At 43.7% G+C, this 23,796-nt stretch overlaps 1 protein-coding gene across 1 annotated transcript; it reads left to right on the forward strand.

The window, feature by feature from the left end:
- The first annotated feature begins 297 nt into the window (after positions 1–297).
- On the forward strand, positions 298–23,263 carry socs5b (suppressor of cytokine signaling 5b). The gene is made up of 3 exons (XM_036126052.1): positions 298–712; positions 16,629–20,150; positions 20,183–23,263. The coding sequence occupies exon 2, from the start codon at positions 16,666–16,668 to the stop codon at positions 18,331–18,333; it is 1,668 nt and encodes a 555-aa protein (XP_035981945.1). The 5' UTR covers positions 298–712; positions 16,629–16,665; the 3' UTR covers positions 18,334–20,150; positions 20,183–23,263.
- The last annotated feature ends 533 nt before the right edge of the window (positions 23,264–23,796 follow it).

Genomic DNA, 23,796 nt, shown 5'->3' on the forward strand with positions numbered 1-23,796 from the left:
TCCTTAGACAGAGAACTTTTTGACTAATCTGTATAATCTGATTGCATTTGACTTTGGAAAGTGCCTTGAGATGACATGTTTCATGAACTGGCGCTATATAAATAAAATTGACTTGAATTGAATCAGCTTCGGGCCCTGGATGTGTCAGAACCAGCATCCCTCCGCCTCTCCACGTTTCAGAGAATCAGCCAGCGGAGAGCTTCCGCCCTCCCCTCCCCGCGTCACGCTCATTGGCGGCCGCGCCCGCCTATCAGAGTCCAGCCGGGTGCCGGGGCCATTCCCCATCCGTGCGCTCCCCCCTAGGAAGTGGCCGTCCGAGCGCGGCCCTCCATTGGACCGAGCCGGTGTCAGTCGGGCTTGCATCACGCCGAGCCCCGTCCTCCTCCCCGGCTCCGTGTCCGCTCAGACAGCCGTCATATTGGCCGCTCCAGGCAGGCAGAGAAGAGGAGCCCCACCACGATGAGCAACGGGGCTGCCGCCGCGCTCACACGCCAGCTTAGCGTTTAAATGACTCTGCACGTTGTTGTTGTTTTTTTTTTTTAGGAATATATATATTTTTTAATTGTTCGGGATGACACCGTCCGGTGCCCGTGTTCGTACAGCGCTTTCGTCCGACGCCGTGGTCCTCTGGGGGGATATGTGCCCGACTTTTCTTCATAGCCATTTTTTGCAGACAAAGAGCCGTTGAGTCGGGCTTCCACAGCGCAAACGGGTAAGACGCCAAATTCAAGACGCTTCTTAACCGTGCCCCCACCTTTTTTAAATTATTATTTATTTCCTCGACAGCCTGAAAGCGTAACACACCGGCTGGTTTTATGTCTACAATTTTTTTTCTGTCGATAATTGTCACAAGCTAGCATGCTAACCCCGTTAGCCGAAGCTAACTAGAATGTTAGGAAATGTCTATTCTAGAGATGCTAACCGTTAGCTTCTCTCTCTCTTTTTAATCTCGCTGTTAACTTTGAGGCTTTTTAAGCTAACGTGCCTAATTGTAACGGATACTTTAAATTGTTTTTCCTGAACCGATCGGGCTAGTTAGACTACCGCGAGCGCGGATAATGTTATCTTGGGTCTGTAGCTACATTTAGCGGTGTGTTGGGACTTGCTGTCGGTCGTTAACGGGTTAGCAGCTCAGCTAACTTGGCAGTGACAAGGGGAATGTGGGGCCTCCAGAAACCCGAAGGCCTCCCCTACACTTTCTGTACACCCACTGTGATCGCAGAATCGCTTAACAAGATACACATTTTTTTACAGACATCCAGGTCATTTATAAGCGCAACCAAGTCACAACTCAAGTTATGTCAGGGTACTTTACAAGACACGACTTCAATTCATATCCGGCTGAGCATTCAGATTCAGTCCACATTAGTCTTGATTTAATTAAAAATGACTTAAATCCATTTGGATTCGGGTTTAGATCCATCCAGTTGTCTCACACCAGTCGGTTTGCTTTATTTCATACCGTGGCAATGAGCAAAAAGTAGAGATGCAGCACATTGTCTTGTCTTGCTTTGCCCTGCCATTGCAGATTTGAACAGTAAGACTTTTCTTTAGACACAATAAATCGTTTCCACGGGGTTCCATACATTTCTTTTTTTTATTCAAACGCTCAAAATACAACTTCTCATTTGACCATTTTTGTTTTTGATCGCACTAAATGGTTATTGTTCCTCCAAAAAGAAGCCTTTTTTTTTTAAACCATCTAATTTTTCTTTCCACAAATACGTGCTTTAAACCATAAATTATACGTACGGAAATGCATAAATTGAAGCCCTTACTATTTAGTTTCTTTCAAATAAATAAAAAAAAAAAAGGCTTGAGCATTCAGATCGTGCAGCAAGACGAGGCTGAAGTGGTTACAAATAAAATAGGCCTTAGATAAGTTATGACGACTTCCACGTTTAGAAAAAGGGAAAATGTTTCAATTATTTGCATGAAATGTGACATTGAAATAGTTGATTTTTGAAATTTCAAAACAATTAGGTTTTGTTAAGTGAGTTTGACTGGTTTAAATGTGACTAATCTGTAGTCAGCCTCTCCCCACAGAAAATACAATTGAACTGGGTTTCTGTCTAAAGTCTGCACATTAACACGTAGCTCACGGACAACTTGTCTAACAAAACTAAACTTGAGCACCCCCCCCCCCCCCCCCCCCCCCCCCCAAGCTCATCAGAAGCCCCAGTTTGGGTCTGTTTAGTGTCTTGTGCAAGGCGCCTGGGTTGCTGAGGTTCGTAGCAAACGTTTCAGGGCACAAAGTTATTGTCTCCCGATTAGAGGCGCTTCCCCACTTGAGACAAATTTCGGCCTGTGAGAACCTTTATAAGCATGCTCGTTTGGGACTAATGCAGATGCTTCGTGCACCGCGTTGGTTTCTAAGCGCCTGCGCAGAAAAGGCCCGCCGATGACGGACGCGTGACTCAGACACACGAACCGCTGCAGACTGCAGCTAAACACGTAGCAGTTGAGAGGAAAGCTAACGTTTTGTTAAATTGTAAATAGGCTAAATTCACACAGCACCTTTCTAGGCTTTCTTACCACTGAAGGCGCTTTTCACTAGAGCCAGACTCCCCTGATGGTGTTCATACACCGGTTACCAGACCAGTAGGCTACGCAGGGTTAAGTGCCGTGCCGACGGGAAATAACGACACCAGGCAAGAGAAAGCTGGAATCGACCCAGGACTTTATTTTAAAAATATATATTGAAGACGTCTACCCACCAATCTGTGGTCTAATTCGTTGAAAATTGAAAAAAACTAAAAGTAAATCATGAGGGTTATGTCTACTGAGAGCATAGATGTCAGTGGATTGTGGTAATCACACTGCAAAGAGGGAACTAAAAGTAAGTGAAATGTTCTTAATCCTTGTATTTTTCCTTGATTTGAGTAGCTAAATAAGACCATTTGCCAATGGAATAAGATTTTTGCACTTAAAATAGGAACAATTCATCTCCATCGTCTTATTTTAAGTGCAGGAAATCTAATTGTTATTTTAGAGATGAATTGTTCCTATTTCAAGTGCAAAAAATCTTATTCCATTGCCAAATGGTCTTATTTAGCTACTCAAATCAAGGAAAAATACAATGATTTCAAGAAAATGTCACTTTTATAAAAGTTCCCTTTTTGCAGTGCAACCTCTCTGATCATGTCAACCAACCTCTACACCCCTATGGCCATAAAGTCTTCATGGTCAAGTACACCAGCAATCACAGAAACGACCCAATTATTCTCTATAGAAAAAGTTATTTCTAGAGACGCTTTTTGTACTTATTCTGACTTTTCACTATTATTATTTAAACAGTTCAATCTTATGGGGGAAAAAACAACTGAGTCTTCATCACATCTTTCACACCAAAGCGGGTTGTTTTCAGCACGGCCTGTTGGTGCCCAGTGACAAAAGATTGTTTTTTTTTTTTGTTTGTTTTTTTTAAGTTTAGTTGCTGGCCACTGGTCAGACACTACAAATTACGTTTAAAATTTCATCGTTCATTAAATGCATCAAAACTAGGAACTCTAATGATTTCAAGTTAGGTTAGTCTAAATGCATCAACCAACAAACTACTTCCTCTATTAATGAAGCATTGGAGCATCTTTTCCGTCTTGTCTGTGTTTATTTTTAGACCTTCTCAGAAAATGGGAACTTTGTATCGGCCAGATATGAATCTCACATAGTGCGTGGTGCAGATCGAGGCACAGTAGTGTGCATCAGGCTAACAACTGCTAGCGTTAGCTGGTTTGGTCCCAGACAGGAGGTTTTACTTACCGTTTGATGGTGCTGTCGAACGGCGAGGTATTTAAAATTAAGCAACGACTTTTAGCCCGGGGGGGGGCGAGTAAAGCCTCATGGCCCAACAGGCTTTTAATACATAAATAAACTCTGCGTAGGTGGCGCTAATCTTGTCATTTTGTCATTAAGTTGCAGACTTCTTCTTCTATCAAGATGCCTTTAAGTGTAATTGTCCCTTTCTAAAATATGGAATTGTAAGTTAATTGGTAATGGCCAGAAAAGGGCGGTTCGGTGCATCTTCTAAAAGGTTTTCTTGCTGGTCAGGTTTACCCTGTACTTCGGCCAAGTCTCTTTATCCTGAGCAAGTACGTGGCGACAGTGGGGAGCAGTAACGTCCCGTTAAACTCCATCCAGTCTCCATCAGGTTCGTTCTCAGCCGTTAGCTACGACTGGGTTTAGCGAACAGAACCACCTGGCTTGTTTTGGGTTCACTCATCGCCATCCCCGTTATTCTCATCTGTAGGTGCATAACCTGCTTACTGTTGATACTTATTTAATTGTTTTATTATCTTTTTATACTGTCAGTGTAAGAATGTCTATTTGTGCTCTAATGAGCTTTTTAATTTAATACCGTTCTGTTTTATTCCTACATTGCCTTTTATACCATGACGTGTGTTTCAAAAGGATTCGTGGTAGGTGGGCTGCTGTTTCGCACCCAAACCGGTTGAGTCAGAGAAACACGAGTGCCCGCTCTCCCTGGCGCAATTCCTTTATGAAAGATAAAGGAAAACAGAACCCGGTTTAATGGCAGCGATATTTTCTAACGCCGCATTAATAGAGAAAGTAAAGTTAGCAGACCGATGAGGGGGGAAAAGTTGTCCACATGTCCGCCAGCAGCCTATAGAAAGTTTTAAGCTTAGTGTTAAAGTAGACGGGGTTTCTGCCTCACCGCAAAACTGAAGGTTCTGCCTTCTGCTCTACTTTTTGAAAATGTTGAATCTGAAATGGATTAGATAACATGACACTGTACGTTCTCAGCTATTACTATAAATGCATGTTTTATGATTTTCCTAGCTGTTTTATAATTGCTTCCTGTTTTTGCATGTAATTATCATGCAATCACGTTACTGCGCTTTAAGGAACATTTGCAATTTAATACACCCTCGTCCCTTATCAGTTTAAATAAAATGTGTACGTATGACTTTTTTTATTGAGATAACTGTTGCTGGATGAGATTTTAGTGACGCATATAATAAAACTAGACGTCTTTATCAGTCGGCTGCAGACCGTATGGCTTTCTGCCATCTCCCATATCTATTAGAAATGCGAGGCGGCTGCAAATCTCTCATTAGTTCTGGTCTGGGCCGAGCAGCGAAGGCGTTCTCCCCTCCAGAATCTCGTCCTTTCACCAGCCGCGTCTTAGATCGCCAGGCTCCCAGGAGGAAGGGTGTGTTGGGCTGCTGGAGAACAAAAGTAGCCTAGTTGAGTTTCAGGACGGCTCAAAGTGGATGTGGACCGGGCTGCACCGCCGTTGTCTTTGGCAACGGTTCCGGTTGTTTAGGAGGGATTGCGCGCTACAATGTGCTGAAAACTGGTATGTGCTGAAAGGAAAGATGAAATGAGCGATTGTGGGGTTTTTTTTGTAGAGTTTCTAGGGATTTCTTGGTTTGCTCGTGAGGCTGTCTGTTCCACCATGAGGACGATCATGTTGAGCAACACTGGACTTCTGCTCTTTCCTTGGTAGTAGTGTTGAATTTGGCAAAAACTAAAGGCAAACAAGCAATTATGAACATACTTTTTTAAACGCTAATCAGTTTTTTCTTTTCCGATAAACTTGTAACAATCGGATAACGGACAACTATTTGATAATCTATCTGCAGACTGGAAAAAAACGAAGGCTTTCAGTTTTTATGCATTTGTCCAGGAATCAAATCAAACTTCTTATTATTTGACCTACTTATCAACGGTCTTAGGTCACGGTCACTAATAAAAGGTTGGCCCAGTTTGATTGGTGAATGACTACTGGATACTAGTTCCTAAGTCGCATTTCACCTTGGTGAGAATAATCGGCACATTTTAAAGTGTAAAAACCTGCCTAAAGGATCCTGTCACACCTAGACTTTAAGATTTTAGAGGCAGAAAATTTGGCTTTTCTGGTCGCCTTTTTTCTGACTTTTGGTCGTGTCGGATCATCCGTCATAAAGCCTTCCTGCTTTTTCAAGTTAACATTCTGCTGCTCCGAGTCTGTTGCTGCAAAAGCCTCTTAAAATAATCACCAACCCTGCTTATAAAGAATGAGACCATCCTTTCTACCTGTCACAGAAATCTGTAGCTCATACCTTGGAACATATGTTAAGTAGCGCTGGGCAATATATCAAGATTTAAAAAAAATTTCGAGATAAAAATATAAATGCAAGACGAGACTGTAGCTACGTTTACACGGACAAAAGTAATTGGAATAAAAATGTCATGGAAGCAAGCTAGTCGGAATATTATCGGATTAAATCAATTGGAATGAAATTGTAATCTGAATGAGAAGTGGTTTATGCCAATTCATAATCCGATCAATGTTCATATGAACGCTTGTCGGGCTCAAGTTATTCCTAATGTGGCAAACTGACCAGAGTGCATGTGGGCCCGACGTAAACGTGACGGATTTCCGCGTTGAGTGACGGAAATACGACGGGAAGCAAAACTGTTCTTAAAAAAAAAAAATAAAAGCCCAAAATTATTGGGTACACAGTAACATTTGAACCGTAATTAGAACATCATGCGCGTCCAGCCTGGGAGCTCAGAAGTAGGGCTCGGTATCATCTAGGACGAGCCGATACGATTCTCAGTATAGCTCAGCTTGATTTGATTTGACTCCAATATCGATATTTATTACTTTCAAATTAATGCTCATTCAATCAGCAAAACCAGCCAAATATTATATTTATGTTCAATATATTGAGCACTGATATATTAACAGGAAAATAAAGTTAACTTGCTTCAGTGCATTTATAGTATCACAGAAACCAAAAAAGTGCCCAAACGTCTGATTTTAGGGACGAAGGCGCTTCTAAAATCCTGTCGGCCGTTCCACATTTTCGTCTCAGTTACTCTTCCTCACTGAACAGTAATGATGTGCTGTAATAACGCCCCCTAGGGTTGGGAGGTATATTGATGTTGAAAGCCAGAATATCGTTATTAAATCATTTTTAAAAACAATATTAATCTTTGTATCGATTTATATGCACAACCCTACTCTGAAGACAAACCTGTATAATACTGCAATCCTATTATTTAATCCGAATACGTTTTAATTCGACGGTGAGATTTTGTACATGTAAACATACCTAATGTACACATCAAGGTAGTCTATGTTGCGTTAGAATTATACTTCTATGCATTCCAGTAGATGTTTGTATGTATGTTTCAGCTGCTTCTCATAATTGTCTACAGCTGTTTGGTTAAAAAAATTGCCTGTGAGACATTTGGGACAAAGCTTTAATATTTTTTATAATTTATGGAAAGAAAAAACATGGCAAGATAAATGTTGTATATCGGCTTTCAGCCTGAATATATCAATATTATTTTTGGTCCATATTGCCCAGTCCTAATGTTTCTGTCTCAAATGGTAGGAAACCTGTTGGTATCATAGCTGTAGTAAAACAAAAACAAAGGTTAGATATTTAATCAGTATGAAGATGTCTGTTAATTTTGCTTATTAATTGACTTTTGTGTTAATGAAAAAAAGCATAATTAGCCACTAAGCAGTCCCACTTTTCAGTCTCTGCTGTGCTTCATCACTGGTAGTTTAGATTAAATGTCATCTAAATCTTAATATAAAATGTCTTAGTGTAGTAAGAGTTTTTATTTTTATTTATTGGTGTTAAGACATGAAATCAGCCCACATAATAAATTCTGGTTTGAAATAAAACTTCAGATAATATTAAATGTTTATTCTTGTCTTCAGATTGAATGTGAAGCAAAGCCAGACGGAGTTTTGATCACGGCTGTCGCAATATTTTTGATTTGTTGTTTCTTCCTCATGTCGAGCCAATATTTGCTACTAAACTAGTTCCTCTGTGGAACAAGACGGCTAGTGCTGAGTAGGAATGCACAGATGGGGCCCTTTACTGGCCCAAACGGCTTTAAGCTTTTCTTTACAGACATCGTTTATTATGCATCCTGTAAAGGACAAAAGAGTAAAAATGTGTTGCAGGTTCTTCATTGCAAGATTATCTTGACACATGCATCAAAACATACGTGTCTATGATGTTATTTTTTTTTACTAAATTCAAAAAAGTGCATTGAGTTGGATGCTGTTGGTTGGTGCGTTTATAGACTGAAAACGGAGGATTTTATTTTAGGCATTTAAATAACAGGAAAAAGCCAGATGTTTCTATTTTAGACCAACCGGTCATTGATCAGAACCAACAGAGAGGAAAAATTGGCTGCTTCGATCTCTGCTGTGTTAATTGGTGTATCTAATGCTAAGCTCCAGTTTATCTGTGGTTTGTTGGAGGGGGGGTGGCTTTAGGTAAAAATCTACATTAATTTTCTGTGTATTTTTTTGTGTATTGGTGAACCCTGTTGATAAAGGTATAAAAAGTGCTTTTGTTGAAATCCAGTTTATTATTCTTAACAACTACAGTCCTGTTATTATAATAGGACTGCAGTTGCTATTGATTATCTCAGCTATATTCATTAATACTAATAAAATAATAGTGTTTAGTGATAATATACACTAATAAAGTTCATTTGATCTTGTTTCAGCAGACGGTTTAATCTCATCTTTTTTTGGTCAGAGAGGGATTTGTTGTGCTTGATTTGATTTTGTTTGCTTTCCATTGGAGGGACTTGCATTTTCTGATACCAGTTGAGCTTTAAACTTTAATTTTGGAAGAAGAAAAAAACAACTTATCTAACTATAATGCTATTCTGTATGTCGGTTTCAGGAACATTCCTCAGTCGGTAATGTCTGACCCTTACATAATCTGATTACTAGACTCCGATCACATCTAGTTTAACAGACTGAGCCATTATTAATTACAAGGGTTAATGCACTCCCCATCCAGAAACAGCCACACACTCTTATATTTATGCCTTTGATCACAAAGCACACGTCCCATCAGCTTCATGAAGCTCACATTTATGTTTCACCACTGTCTTATAGAGATGGTGCAAATGTCGTCTCCGGCTTATCCCAAAGACGTTGAATGGAGTTAAAGGTCTGGACTGGTGGTCAACGCATGAAGTGTTGTAGTCCCTGAACTACTCAAGCACAGTTTAAGACTGATCCGACTTTGATAATGATAGAATAATCTGGTCATTCAGTATATTTAGGTAGTCAGCTAATCTCAGCTGTGGTGCGTCCCATCAGGTGCTTCCCTTCCTCACCCTGAGGCAGCCATCGCTCTGTGCTTGGTAAATATGGACCTTCCACTGCTATATTTTCCAATCTTCTTTTTGAAGCCTTTTCCCCCCAATATACCTTACTGATCGGTGGTTGCCTTAAGGCTAACCCGCTCCCATGGGTTTCCTTCAGATTGTGTGTTTGTCTTGCTACATTTACGTGACGAGGCAGCAGCAGCAGCCGTGGTGTGCCTGTGAGACGGCGCTGAGGGAAGCAGGAGCTCTCACGGCAGCTCTCGCTGCTGCCCCAATACAGTGACTCCAGAACGACTGGTGCTTTTCGGTAAAGTCGCCGTTAAAACAAAACTGGCTTGTTGCCGGTTAGTTTTTTAAAAGAAAGTCGCTAAAGAGGTCTGAAAAGTGGCTAAAAATGGCAACAAAGACGACAAATTGGCAACACAGGACTGTCCTCTAATTTTCCTTCCCTCCAGACAGCAGAGCACTGGTAGCCACTACCCAGCTTCACAGCCAGACAGGAGGGAGCAGACAATTTTTTTAAAAAAAAAAAAAGTACATTTTATCGTTTCCTGATGTTTTAATTAATTTCAAACTCTGATTATGCTTAATACAAGTGCACAAAGATAGACTACGCAGGTAAATATATCATACACTGTTCAATCGATGCTTCGCTCACAGCAACTCTGCATCACTGATTGGTGGGTGGTGCAGACGCCTTAATAGTCGGGCAGGTGGCGGTTTGGGTCTTTATGTCAGCTGTTTTTTTTTTTTTTTTTGTTTTGTTTTTGGGGAACTGCTTATGTGAGATCACAAGTGGCCTTTTTCAACCACTGGTTGGTTTTTGGCGCTACGCCTGCTGTTGCTCTGGCGTCATCAGCTGCAGTTGGAGTCCTTTGCAGCGCTGCTGGTTTCTGAGCAGCCTTCTTGTTCTACCTCCATTTTTGAAAAGCAGCTCTGTTTTTACTAGTGTTGCACTGATACCGATACCAGTATCGGACAGGGCCCCAGATCCAGCACTAAAATGTTGGTATCGGTATCGGCGAGTACCAACAAATAGGGCACCGATACCATTTTGATGTTTGTATGTCACTTGAACGCAGCCTTCTCTCTCCTGACTAGTATTATACATGTTATATAAGTTCATGAAAGTTGCACTATTTTGGCATTTGAGAGCCAAAACTAAGGGTTTAAACGAGATTATTCAATTGTTAATGTAATTTTACTGTCTTACTGTTGCACTACTATTACACATGTTATAATTTCACGAATGTTGCAATATTTTGGCATTTCGGAGCCAAAAGTTTATTCAACTATTGTCACCCATTCCAGGTAGGCAATAAAAAGTTCTACTACCCTAAGTAGTATGCACTTCTTCATATATATACACACACACACACATTAATTTGGTACAGATGGTATCGGCCAATACTGCACAGCCAGGTATCGGGGCCAAAAAATGGCATCGGCGCAACACTAGTTTATACGTGTCTATATGAACACATAACTGAGGACTACAGATGTCTTCGTCAAGTCTGACGACCCAAAGCGCTTCACGCTGGTCTCGCATTCACAGCCTGACGGTGGCGAGCTGCATTGTAGCCACAGCGGCCCTGGAGCAGACCGACAGAAGCCCGGCTGCACAGCACCTCATGCTTGAGCTGAATCTCATGGCACAAAATGTAAATAATTTAATTGCAATAAAATTTTAACTGTGAGAGATGTACATGTCTCTCAGTTCTTCCTGAGCAGGACCTCTACTCTGACATGAAATATACTATTCAGTACAGCTCTTTAAAAAAACTCTGAGATTTGTCTATTTTGTATAATCATGTTTAAATCAGTCGTATCTAAACTAAGTAATCTAAAATAAATGATTGCAGTAGTTAGGCTATTTTAGTAAGCCGTGTAACTTGTTATAATCTCAGGTTTTTGTCAGGCGTAACGTAGCCTCAGTGTGGCGTTGCTCACAGGTCCAGTGAATCCTCAGACATAAGAAAAATTAGGGGACACATTGATCTCATATACTTTTGTTTTACCATATTTAAGAAAAATCAAACTTAATATTGAAGGTGTTGCGGCTTACAAATCTAAGCTGGTAGGGATGAAACATTTGCGGTTTTCCTGGGTTTTTCTTTCTGTCTTTTATCTAAGTTTCCCAATCATGTCGTGAGACTTCCTACTTTTTCCTGGTACCTGGGTTGATGCGGTGCAGAGCAAATTTCTCCAATCTGAGTGTTAGACTGGAGCAGGAATATGGTTGAAGTAGTACGCACTGTTGGTAAAATTCAGTTTAATAGTGGAACTTGGGGGCATTTTTAGGAGTATATCCATTAGTAACTCATCACCTCACGACAAGGAGAAATAATAAAAAAAAACAAGAACAAATCTATTAGAGTTTAATATTGTACTGCGATTGTGTATAAATGAGTTATGGTGATCTTCCATTCATTGTGTTGGACCCTAGATACTAAATTCTAACTCTTCTATAAAAAGCTTTTCTGTTGGAATTTACCTCCAATTTAAAAATGTTTCATATTTTGTCCCCATCTATCAAATGGTTAATATGTATACACTGTTGGCTTAGATTTCAGATGCCCATTTATTAATTTTGTGCATAAAAAAATCTGTGATAGACCGAAGTTTTAACAAGTCCCCCCCCCCCCCACCCCCACCCCTTAAAAAGAATGGACACACTTCAACTGTGAGAGACAGAATCTAGAAAAAATCCAGAAAATCACATTTTATATTTAAAGTTGATTAAATTTTTGTACTTATGGAAACCCCATGAAATACCAGTTTGTCATTCAGTTGATAATTTATAGTTATAGACGTATATTTTGGGATGGATCCTCCATTTTCCACCTTTCTCCTCAGTTCATTTAGTCACCGGTCTGGCTAAATTGTACCAGGGTTAGAGAAATAAAAAATGGTTCAAACTAGTGCAAAATGATGTTTATTAGGTCCAGTTGGACGACTCCATCATCTGTTTCCATTCCCATATTTATAAAGCATTTTTTAACAAGCACAACCTACCTGTCTGGATACTCATGGATAGGTGAGCATCAACCAGAGTACTGAAGTTCAACTGAAGTGCTGGGAAAATAGCTAGGCTATGGATCCAGCTCACTCTGCCCCATTATGTCCTCTTGCTGCCACAATATGCATGTTTTATCTCGGATGGCGATGAAAGTTGAAATAAGGTGGAGAGACGTCCTCCTAAAGGCTAGGCTAAAGTGCAACATCACTGTACTGTAATGTAAATTCACTCTCAGTAAGATTTTATGTTCAGACAGAAGCCAGTTCCTGTAGACCGACTCGTAATTGCTAACATGGCTGTATCAGCGTTAAGTACGGGATGCCAGAGATGCCGTAAATGTTTGGGCAGTGGAGCTGCACAAAATGCTCCAACATGGCGAGAGATCCTTCACGGAGACAAAGAGAACAAAAATGTTTTAATGTCCTTCTGTTCTCGGTTTAGTTTTCATTGATGTCACAAATCCAGTGCTTTTATTAGGATTAGCTGTATTATGCTAAAAATATTAGATTATTTAATTTTGGATTATTAATTTTTACCACGTGTATTTTTAAAGGAAATAAATACTTATATGATCCCTTGTCTTTCAAAGTGTCACTTAATACTCTTCTCACATCTAACAGCATTTAAATGTAATTTCATTTGGCTGCACAGACTGCATGGTGATGTAAGAGAAATTTGACTGGGGGAAAAATGTGCGGCAGGCAACGTCTAACTTCCTTTTGACGTCCAAACCTTGTCAGCTAATAAAACGACGTGCTTTTGTGCTCGCTGATTTGATCATGGAGTCTGGACAGCTGCAGGTTCCAACGCGTCTGCGCCGGTAATATTCTTGAATTGGGGTTTATGGTGTTTGTGCAGTTGATTAAAAAGCGCCTTTTTAAATAAAAAATGAAAATCTCAATCATTACTGAGTAAAATTACATATTTGGTCAAATAGCTTAAGTTTTGAAGTTAAAAGTTTTGGACTTTGATGCTAGACATGACTTTGGACTGGAGGTGGGACCTAAACTCGACACTTGGATGGAAAGACTTGAGTCGATATGATTTGGTCTGCTAACAAAAACTTGATTGTGAAGTTAAAGAAAAATGTTTGGTTTTTAGCCACGCGGTCGCCGTCCCTGAGCCAATACACCTGCACGCCTTCTGGCATGTGTCTCACATGGCGCATTGGATACGTCTCTTAGTTTTTGGGTGGTTGTTTAGGAAGAGGCTCCTCCAACACAGTCTGTTATCAGTGTCCGAAATTAACTTTGTTATTCACCGGCCAAGTTGGCCGGTAGATGTAAAAATCAACCGGCCAGGCATATTTTTTACCGGCCAAAATATTAATTTTGACCAGACCTCAACTTTTATAAAAATTAAGAGTGAAATTATGTTAATTATGGGGGGCGTGGTTGGGGGCGTGGCTGACTGGAACCTGGAAGAGAAATCTTTGTTTCCTGAATTAAAAAAATATATATATTGTAGTTGATTATAAAAGACATAATATGAATTATCAGATTCACATCCAGCCGATAAACACTACAGATTATCATTATTCTATCCATGTTGGCCTTATTTGTGAATGAGGCAGAGTTTCATCAAGCCTGTACGGTCAGTGGGGGTTCTAGAACAACTTCAGCAGGGTGGGTCAGGGTGGGGCCAGTGTTTTTTCACAGGGGCACAGAACAAAAGATTGGGGGGGGGGGGGGAAACTTAACAGGTCAACATTTCATCGTTTAAAATATTAAGTAAGCCAAAGAGCCAATTGTGGCTCTGGAACTGCAGGTTGCAGACCCCTGATCTTTTCTCAATACAGCGGGAGCTTAACGTGAAACAGCTTGATTTTAATTATTGTTATTTTTTTTTATATTTATTTTTTAATTATTTTGTTATTTTATTATTGGGTAAAACCATAAACGAAAAAAATGCAACTGATCCAAATGACCAGTCAGTCACGTCATCTTTGTCAGCATTTATCATCCTAAGAAATTTAACATCATGTTTTTAGTACAGGGGCCATAACAGGGGCCAGGAACAGTTCTACATGGGCATAGGCCCCTGTTGGCCCCTGTTCAGAACCGCCCCTGTGTATGGTTCAAAATTTTCCCCTCAGCTGCAACACTTAAAGCACTCAGGGTTCACGCTGCGTCTTTACGCATGATCTCGCTGCTGGATTTTACCCTCGTGCGCTGCGCCCCCGATGTTACAGGTTACATGTAACATAATTTTGCGCACCTGAATTCAAGCGCAACGCACCACGCCCACCGAAGCACCGCTGGTTCTGTGTCGTTAAAAACAAAAGAGCATGAAAAACAGTTACCGACTCTCCTACTGACTTTAATTGGGACATTTTGGTACGAGTGGAAGGACATTAAACGTAGCGATTCACGTTTTGAAGGCTGGCCGCTGATAAAAGCACCTTGCTCCGAGAGGGGGCGGGGGAGGCGCAGTAAGAGCGGTGAAGCACAGAGCCGCAGCGCAGGTAGTTAAAAAAAATCAGAATAAATAAGAACGAAACTTATAAACAGACTAATTGGTGTTTTAGACTGTATCTGGTTAGCAGATCTGTTTTCTGATCCAGCGTTCAGCCATGACTGGTTCTGAACGTGAAAGGAGCTGAAGCAGCTCCGCAGAAGGCGGGTCTAGACTGAGCTCTGGATGGACAGAGCTGTGAACGGATCGTATGGGTTATGTTATTTTTATGTTACTTTTATTTTATTTGGTACAAACATTTACTCGCCATGTGGCAGCTAGCCCTCTGAAATTCACTCGCCAAACGGGAAATTTACTCGCATTTGGCGACTGGCGAGTGTTAATTTCGGACCCTGTCTGTTATTTTCCAGCTCCTAACCTCTCCCTGGATTGCCTCGCTCCGCCTGTTGTCCCGTTAACTCTGACCAGCTTACAGTCACTGCTGAATAACAGCGGGGGTGGCCTGTCCAGGTCCAGGATGATGTGCTGTGCTCGTTTTCTGACACATTGTTCATCATGCAGGACATTAAGCTACAGTTTGACCCAGAACCAGAACACCTTCTACCATCAAGACTTTCAGTAAGCTGCTAACTGGACTTCTAATGGCTTCTTTCCTTCCTGCTACTTTTACTTAAAGCTTAGATTTGTGGAGTGGCTACGACTTATCCTGTCAACATGTTCTCCCACCTGAGGTGGGGATTGTTGTTGCTCCTCCAGAGTTGCCTCTGCCCTCCTGGTTGCTCCTCTGAACGGCTAAACAAAGCACCACTTTGAGCAATAATCAAGGCGTGGGACATTGTCTTAAAACCTCAAACCTTTACGAAGCAGTTTGTTGGCCTACACAGAACAGCTCGACTCATACTGAGATGAAATTACATTACTAATCAGATGACTTCTGAAGGAACTTAATGTAGCGATCAGAATCATTTTTGTTTTCTTTCAGGCTTCCATCTGTAAAAATTAAAATGAATAAAACCATACAGAACATTCCTTCCACCTTTACTACTTTCTGGTTATCATATTAGGGGTATTCATTTTGGATGTTCTTCCTCAGGGTTCCCGCGGATCCTTAAAAAGTCTTAAAAGGCATTGAATGCTGTAACTTAAAACTAAGGCCTTAATTGGCATTACAATGTCTTAATTGAGTCTTTCTTAGGTCTTAAAATTGTTTACCAGATACCAAAATAGTTTATTTTAGTAGGGAACAAAACAAAGTTGGAGAATTCAGTTCAGTAGTTGCTAAAAATATATCTGTAATTTGTCTTTTTTAGCTTTCTTCCTATATGTAATGTTTTTCAAAAATTTAAACATGTCTACTGGGCCAGAAAGTAATGGTTTATGTTAAAATAAACATTTGGGTGAAGTTGTCGCAACCAGGTTTTTCTTGTTTATCGTGAAGTTGGTCTTAACTTTTTATTTCAAGTGGCATTAAAACGTCTTTAAAAAGTCTTGAATTTAACTTGCCTTATGCTGTAGGAACCCTGCTTCCTTACTAAGTTGGTTACTTTTAGTTTACACTTACTGAAAAACCAGTTTTCTAGTCTCTTATTAAACTTTTTTCAAAGAAATTGTTAACCGAATTGATTTTATGAATAAAAACCTTTTAAGAAGCACCCATTCCACCCAGATCCCTGTGAGACGGCGGAGGAGTTGAACGTCATAAACCAGCAGGTCGGGTGTGAGGGATGAGGAGAAGGCGTGCGATTGTGCCCCGTCTGCTGCTGCTGCTGCTGTTGCAGGGAGAGTTTTTGGTCAGGTCTAGACTGGCTCTGTAATACAGTACATACCAGCAGATCAGCTGTGAGCAGATCCCAGGTTCATTTATAGCCGCGGCCTTGTGTCTCTTCACGTCTGCCTGGCAACTCCTAAATCTGCTGCTGTTAAAGCCACTCGAGCCCCCCCAACCCCCCTCCTCGCCGCTCAAACGCGTCGGCCCTGTTACCCTGCAACCACGTCTAATTACCGCACACCGCAGCCCGGGGAGTTAAAATGCAGAGATTTTAAAGCTGCTGCTGCTCTAAATGAGCTAACCTGTCTGGTCTCCTGTTTCCACCAGGTCCCAGAGGCTCCTCTTCCTGACGACGGGGGGCAACATGTGGAGCAGCCTGAAGAGCAGATGCCAGACTCTCTTCCACAGCACGGGAGCCGCTGACAGCAGAGTGGAGGTAGAGACTGTCCAGTGTGTGGTGGACCTGGGCGAAGGAGGCGGCCCCGTGGAGGCCCAGGGCCCCGCCGCCGCCCCCGGCCCCTCATGGAGCCTCGCGCCCGCGCCGGCGGTCCCCACGGGGCGCCGCCATCATAACTGCGTGTCGGACATCCCGCAGATCGTGGAGATCTCCATCGACAAGGACTCCGAGGACGCCGGCGCGATCCCCGGCGCCGTCCCGATGGCGCGGCGGGACTCGTACTCGCGACACGCCCCGTGGGGGGGCAAGAAAAAGCACTCGTGCTCCACCAAGACCCAGAGCTCGCTGGAGGCGGACAGGCGCTCCGGCCGGCTCAGAGGCTGCGGGAACCGCAGGGACAGGCGTTACGGCATCAGCTCCATCCAGGAGATCACGGACGCGGCGTCCGGTGGGCGGAGCCTGAACGCGCGGTCCCTGCGCCAGCGGCTGAGCGACACGGTGGGGCTGTGCTTGCCCCTGCCGGCTCGCCGGCGCTCGCACTCTAAGAACCCCGTCAGCTCCAAGCGGAAGATCCACCTGACGGAGCTGATGCTGGAGACCTGCCCCTTCCCGCCGGGCTCCGACCTCGCACACAAGTGGCACCTGATCAAGCAGCACACGGCGCCGGTCAGTCCTCATTCCTCTACCGCCCTGCTGGACGCCTTCGACCCCGCCCACCCGTCCCCAGAGGACGAGGAGGAGCGTCTGCGCGAGCGCCGGCGGCTCAGCATCGAGGAAGGCGTCGACCCGCCGCCCAACGCGCAGATCCACACCCTGGAGGCCTCGGTGCCCGGCCCCTCTCTCTACAAACTGGGACCAAAGATGGCTCCTGGCATAGGGGAGGCCTCCGGGGAGGCGCGTGCCGGCGCCGCCTCCGGTTCTGCCGGCGCCGCATCGTCCGGGGCCTGCGGGCAGATGCTGGGCGCTGCAGCCTCGACCCAGGACTGTGATTCTGAGGAGGATTCAACCACCTTATGTCTTCAAGCCAGACGGCCTAAGCAGCGGCACGCCTCCGGGGACGGCCACCAGAGCCGGCAGCAGCCGGGGCCCTGGAAGGTCCACACCCAGATAGACTACATCCACTGTCTGGTGCCGGACCTGCTGCACATCACGGCCCTGCCTTGTTACTGGGGCGTGATGGACCGCTACGAGGCGGAGGCGCTCCTGGACGGCCGGCCGGAGGGGACCTTCCTGCTGCGGGACTCGGCCCAGGAGGACTACCTCTTCTCCGTCAGCTTCCGCCGCTACAACCGATCGCTGCACGCGCGCATCGAGCAGTGGAACCACAACTTCAGCTTCGACGCTCACGACCCGTGCGTCTTCCACTCGTCCACCGTCACAGGGCTGCTCGAGCACTACAAGGACCCCAGCGCCTGCATGTTCTTCGAGCCGCTGCTCACGGTGCCGCTCAACCGGACCTTCCCCTTCGCCCTGCAGCACCTGGCCCGGGCCGCCATCTGCCGCTGGACCACCTACGACGGCATAGGCTCGCTGCCGCTGCCCCCCGCCCTGCAGGACTTCCTCAAGGAGTATCACTATAAACAGAAAGTACGAGTCCGCTGGCTGGAGAGGGAGCCGCCACTCAAGGTGAAATGAGACAGCGGGAGGATTACAGAACCTACAGAAATTCCTCAGTCGCCCGTTAGAGGCCGTGCCGACGTGGCCGTCCCTTCTGTCGGAGAGTAGAAACACGTATAACAAGCTAATACAAGGTTCATTCTAATCTTTGTTTTCGGTATTAATTGCATCACTGAGAGAACATGATTATATTCAGTGTAACGCCGTCTGTCGAGCACGTTTTTAAGATGAACAGGTTGTTTCGACACGGAGGAAAGGCCCTTTGTGTCTCCTCTCCTATTTTTGTGCTGAACCCACCACCACCGCCGCTGTCGCCCCCCCGCTCCTAGACCTCCTGCATGCATGCCCCCCCCCACCTCCCTCCTCACTTTTCAAAAAAAATCACTATTTCAAGCTGTACAGATAACTTTGTGCGTTTCCCTTCAGAAAACAGTCAGAGCACCTTACCAGGGCTGCGAGAGCGGAGAGGCTTCTGCAGCCAGGGCCGCCGGCTCGCGTCGAGCTGCAGACGACGCGTCGCATGCAGGAGATCAGCTAAATCACTTTAAGACGTGTGCATGGGGATCCGGCCGTGTGGCGGCGACGTTTCTCTGTCTGATTGCAGCCATTAGCTTCACTGTCCACTAACTATTTTTTGTCTCTGTGTGCATCCAAGTCATTTAATTGTTGTATAAAACAGGTCACCGTGCACAAGCTCCGCCCTCTCCAGCTTTGCAGTGTTTTATTGGCTACCTGGTTGCTGAGTTAACGTCATAGCAGTCGGCCATAACGTTAGAAACGCCTCCATTCAGAGAAAAGCTTTGCCCACCCCCCCCCGATGGGGCGGCGCGTAGCTTTGAGTCAGAGCCGGTAAACATTTCACACGTTCCTTTTCCATTTCCTTCAGCGCCGTGGCTGACATCAGTCGCACACCTTCAACTTTCTCCCGTTTGTTTTTGCCAAATTCTAACCAGCATCCTTCGTTTATCTGGGATCAGGATTTCATGCGATGGATTGACACAAAAGAGGCGCGTCATCGTGGAGGGGAAACCATACATAGTTTTTATTTTTCTTAACAAGTAAAAGTCTGAGAAGTGTGGCGTGCATTTGTGCTCAAGGCCCTTTTTAATGAATATTATATAGCAGCTCTGGGTCCCTGAGCATAAACCCTTAGCCCCAGATAGCTGCCCTAAGGGGGGTGGGTTAGATGCAGAGAACAAATTTCATTGGAATTTATGTTTCAATGACAATAAAGATTTATATTATTAATATTATACAGTCAAGGGCTATGTTTGCCAACCTGGACTGACTGACATGAAGTTTGTTGCAGTGGATTTTAATAAGACGAATCAGAACAATAAGGTCTGAATACATTTCCACGGCACACGTTTCCGTTTTTTTAGTTGTAAAACATTCCTTCTTTCCCCTTCACAATTATGCTACAAAAACAAATTGTATTAAAGAAAAGACCGATCCTAAGACGTTTTGGTGTGTAAAAAGACAAAATGTTGACAAAGTGCAGGCTGTGTTCACACCTAGCATAGCATTAGCGTGTCCCCCACACATTTCAGGTGAAACCGCTGCCGGCCGCCCCCGTCACTTCTGTAAATAGGTGTTACCTTTGTGCCTTTCAGCAAACCATTGGTCCCGTTCCACAGTCGAGTTGCGCGCTAGTCTGAACCCGGAGCGGGAGGTGCTTTTTTAACGCGGTCCGTTCAGATGAGACTGAAGGATTAAAACCACGCCGAGGTGCAACAGCTGCAAGCTCACTAACCTTCTTGCACATTTAGAGTTTGCAGCTCAGCGGTGCTACGTCTAAACCGGGAGCCGGTCGTTACCGCCGGTCGTACGTTGGGGTTGTTGTCGTTCTCACTAATTCGCGCGTTAGTCTTTGCCTCGCGGTGTTGGGTTGGTCGTGGGTCGCTGTCTGTCTGGTTCCGGTCTGCAGCCGGAATAACAGAAACGACCACGTTTGAACTGAGTGATCGGAGGCAAAAAAGCTCCGACATTGTTTCAAGAAGATTTAAAAAGTGAAATGTCCTGGCAGGTTTGAGCGTTGAATCTGTCCCAGTCCAGAAGCACGATCGCTGGACCACTTCAGCTCGTAATTCAGTCGGCGTGACCTCTTAAAATATTTTACTCCTTGTGTAACTTTTGTTAGCCACTAGGGGCGCTAGACCTGTAACCTCCAGGTTTACGGATGCCTCGCCACCAGGACCCGCTCATGGTCCAGGTTTGCAGCCAATACGCGGCAACTGTTGTTTTATTCACCTGGAAAAATCATGTCATGCATCTCAAATGAAGCTAATGCTAAGCGAAAACTTACACGGTGCTGCTTTTAAATGCGTTTTAAGCCAGTAAATGACCGTCTGTGACCAAAGCTCTGCCCGTACGTCTTGGTGCTGTTTTAAAGCTGCGTTTTATAACCTCGCAGGTCAGTTTTTTGTCGTTTTTTTTTTGACTGAGCTGCCATCTTAACAGTCAGCTGACCCAAACGGGCATCAACACCAAAATGTACGTAAGGAACCTTTTTATTTAACTCTTTTAAAGGGATTAAAAATCTCTTCAATGACACAGACGTAGCCAAGAATGGCAGCAGCACACAGACGATTCCAAATAAAATCATGCAAATATGAAAATACATTTAAGATACAGTTTTTGGTGAATAAAAAATATATATATATGAATGACAACCAAAAATATGATTTGAAGTTAAAACATTTGCAAACAGAAACCTTATTTATGAACTGGTTTAAAATGGCCATAACTACATTGAGACTCAAAAATGAATAAAAATTAGGAAATTATAGACACAAATACATGAAGACGAAATGTTGTTAGTAATTTGTGGAACTCTTTAGCTTTTAGTAAAAAATAAAATAAAGATAAGAGTAGGGATGGATCTGAATTTAGGTGCCAGACGGTTACTCGCCACCCATCAGCTTTTTTTCCCCGCTGCATCGTGACCGGATCAGGACTCGGACTTCCTCAGACACGAGTCCTAAAAGTTTTCTGCTGAACTGCGGCGTCTCTGAAATCGCCTACGCTGCATGTTCACACTTCCTCGTGTTCGAGTCGCAGCGACTTTTCCCCCGCATGTCTAAAAGCGCTCCGGCTTTGATTTCGTGGTGCCCGGCCGCTCGTCGCCCATCTGCAGAAGTAACTCTGCTGTCTTTGCCATCGTGTTGGTGCTTCATCGTCGTCTCAGGGATGCAGGACCCTTTGTTTTTTTTTTCCTACCTAAATCTGTTTATTTGGGAGGAGAAAAACGTCACTGCATCCTAAAAACTCACCCAAACTCAGTCAAAAAGAAACAAAATTCAGGGCAGCAGAGAAGGCGAGAGGTTGCTCCGAGTAAACAGCACTTTAATGGTGTATTTGTGTTCTGCGGTGGTGTCTGAAAGCGTTGGGTCAGTGACATCTGTTTGTTTGTTTGCCCTGTCCTCCAGAATATTAGACTGGAAACAGAAATCCTGTGCCCAGCGGTGAAAATTCTCAATGCACCATCGTTTGTGTTCAATTTACAGGTTTAAAACCCGTTAATGGACATCAAACGCCCTTAAACGGCGTCGTTTAACCGCTGATCACCAATATTCTGCAGAAAGCAAACAAACCGGCAGAAATGTCACCAAAGTGTGTGTGCATGGCTGAAAAGTGTTAGAATAATAATAATAATAAAAGGCGTTGGTCCAGAACCATTTGACGCGGATGGAGCTGTGTTGTCGGTGTGTTGTGTGGGAGGATGATGGCGCGTGGACAGAGCCAGCGACGGGGGTGCAGAGTCCCCCCCCTCCCCCCCTATGAACGGGTCTCTGCGGCCCCCTTTTCCTCAGGCAGGCCCCTTTGGCGAGGAGCGTCTGGTCCCAGTTTTCCCCGTGGGAAATATCCGACAGTAACAGTAGCACACGTTTGCCGTTCAGCCTGTAGATTTAGGAGAAAGTGTAAAAAAAGAAGAGTTTCTTCTTCTGTGGTGCGTTAACTGCCTGCTTGTCTTCTTACACCTGCACTACCCGTGTTACACAGAACACACGTCTAACCAGCACCACTCTTCTGTGCAACTAAGGTCTGTTTTTTTTTTTTTATTTCACTGCAAAACTACACCCCCACTCACATTTTCATGACATTACCGAGTTGAGAGCTTGAAATTCGTTTTTTTTTTTTTTTTTAAAGCAATACCCCCGGATGTAGCGCTCCTATATCCCCCTCCAGCAGCCCGGCCACAGTACATCTAGTTTCAGATTATTATTATTTTTTAACGTTTTGTCACAGATGTATAAATATATTGTACAAACAAAAAAGCAGCTGGGTTACGTGCTATATGCAAATGGAAAAAAAAAAAACAGATGTATGAAAAGTTATTTTCCTCCTCCGCCCTAATAATAATAATATGCAATGGAGTGTAGTTCAACAGTGGTTGCAATCCTCTGTCACTTTAATGCTGTATATGCACATTGGTTGCAGTGCGGACGGTGGGACTCGACTACGATGGGAGCGAACGGACCCCAGACCGCCTCGTTCGTTCTGGCCGACCTCAGAAGACAAAAGAAAAACAGAACACAGAAAAAACGGGGCCCTTCTTATCAAAGCCGGGGGGGCCGCCGCAGGCTTGAGCAAGCAGTCGGCAGACGAATAACGCGGCTCTCGTTTCTTCTTTCTTCTGCTTCCCCCCCCCCTCACTGTTTACTTCCTTTCTTCTTCTGCTGACCGATATGATGTGGAGCGTGTAAATGGCATTGTTAGTTTCACATTTCAGTGTCCGCTCTTGTGTATCCGTTTTAACCATTCGAGACGAGAGTAAAAGCCGTTGTTTTTTTGTTTTGTTTTTTTTTCCAGTATAACCTGTTCATTTTTAATAAGAGCCGTACGAAGCGACACTTGTAGCTGTCACTCTTGGTGCTTGGCTTATGCTTCATTGTCTTAATATTCCAAATAAAACTGTTAAGTGTAATCCACACTGGCCCAAGAGAGAGAAAAACGTGTGTTTTCTTTTTGTGTCGGTATGCACTTATTCATCATTAACGGGATTTACACAAAACTTCTGGCCTTCACATTATAATTCTTACGACTTATCAATTTTTTATTAAAAATGTCCATCCGTCTGGTAAAGGTTTTATGGATGTAAACGATATTTAGTTTATTACACAGGGGGGATTAACTCGGATTCATACTTGACATGTGAGTAAATTGGAATGAAATTACAATAGTTTTAGGCTAAAGGTGATTTCTGCAGCATATACATGTGGCTAACATGAATGTTGTGTGTCAGAAAAGCAAAATTACATAAAGGGGTCAGAAATCCTTCAGGTACTGGTACGTTAAATCTGCTGGAGACCTGGTCAGGGCTCGCTGTGCATGGGTGCGGCGTGTTGCTTAGATGTCTGCCTTCATGTCCTGTTTCAGCGATCTTTACATGCGCAAAACTTTCAATCCAATCCATGATTAGGTTGAAATGTATTCAGATTAAAAAAAGAAAAACAATCTGATTGTACAGTTTATTTTTTT

This window comes from Fundulus heteroclitus, chromosome 22 (assembly GCF_011125445.2).
Source record: "Fundulus heteroclitus isolate FHET01 chromosome 22, MU-UCD_Fhet_4.1, whole genome shotgun sequence".
Classification (NCBI taxonomy): domain Eukaryota; kingdom Metazoa; phylum Chordata; class Actinopteri; order Cyprinodontiformes; family Fundulidae; genus Fundulus; species Fundulus heteroclitus.

What these genes read in the sequence shown, in the direction of transcription:
- socs5b (XM_036126052.1), top strand. Translation starts at nt 16,666, where the DNA reads ATGTGGAGCAGCCTGAAGAGCAGATGCCAGACTCTCTTCCACAGCACG.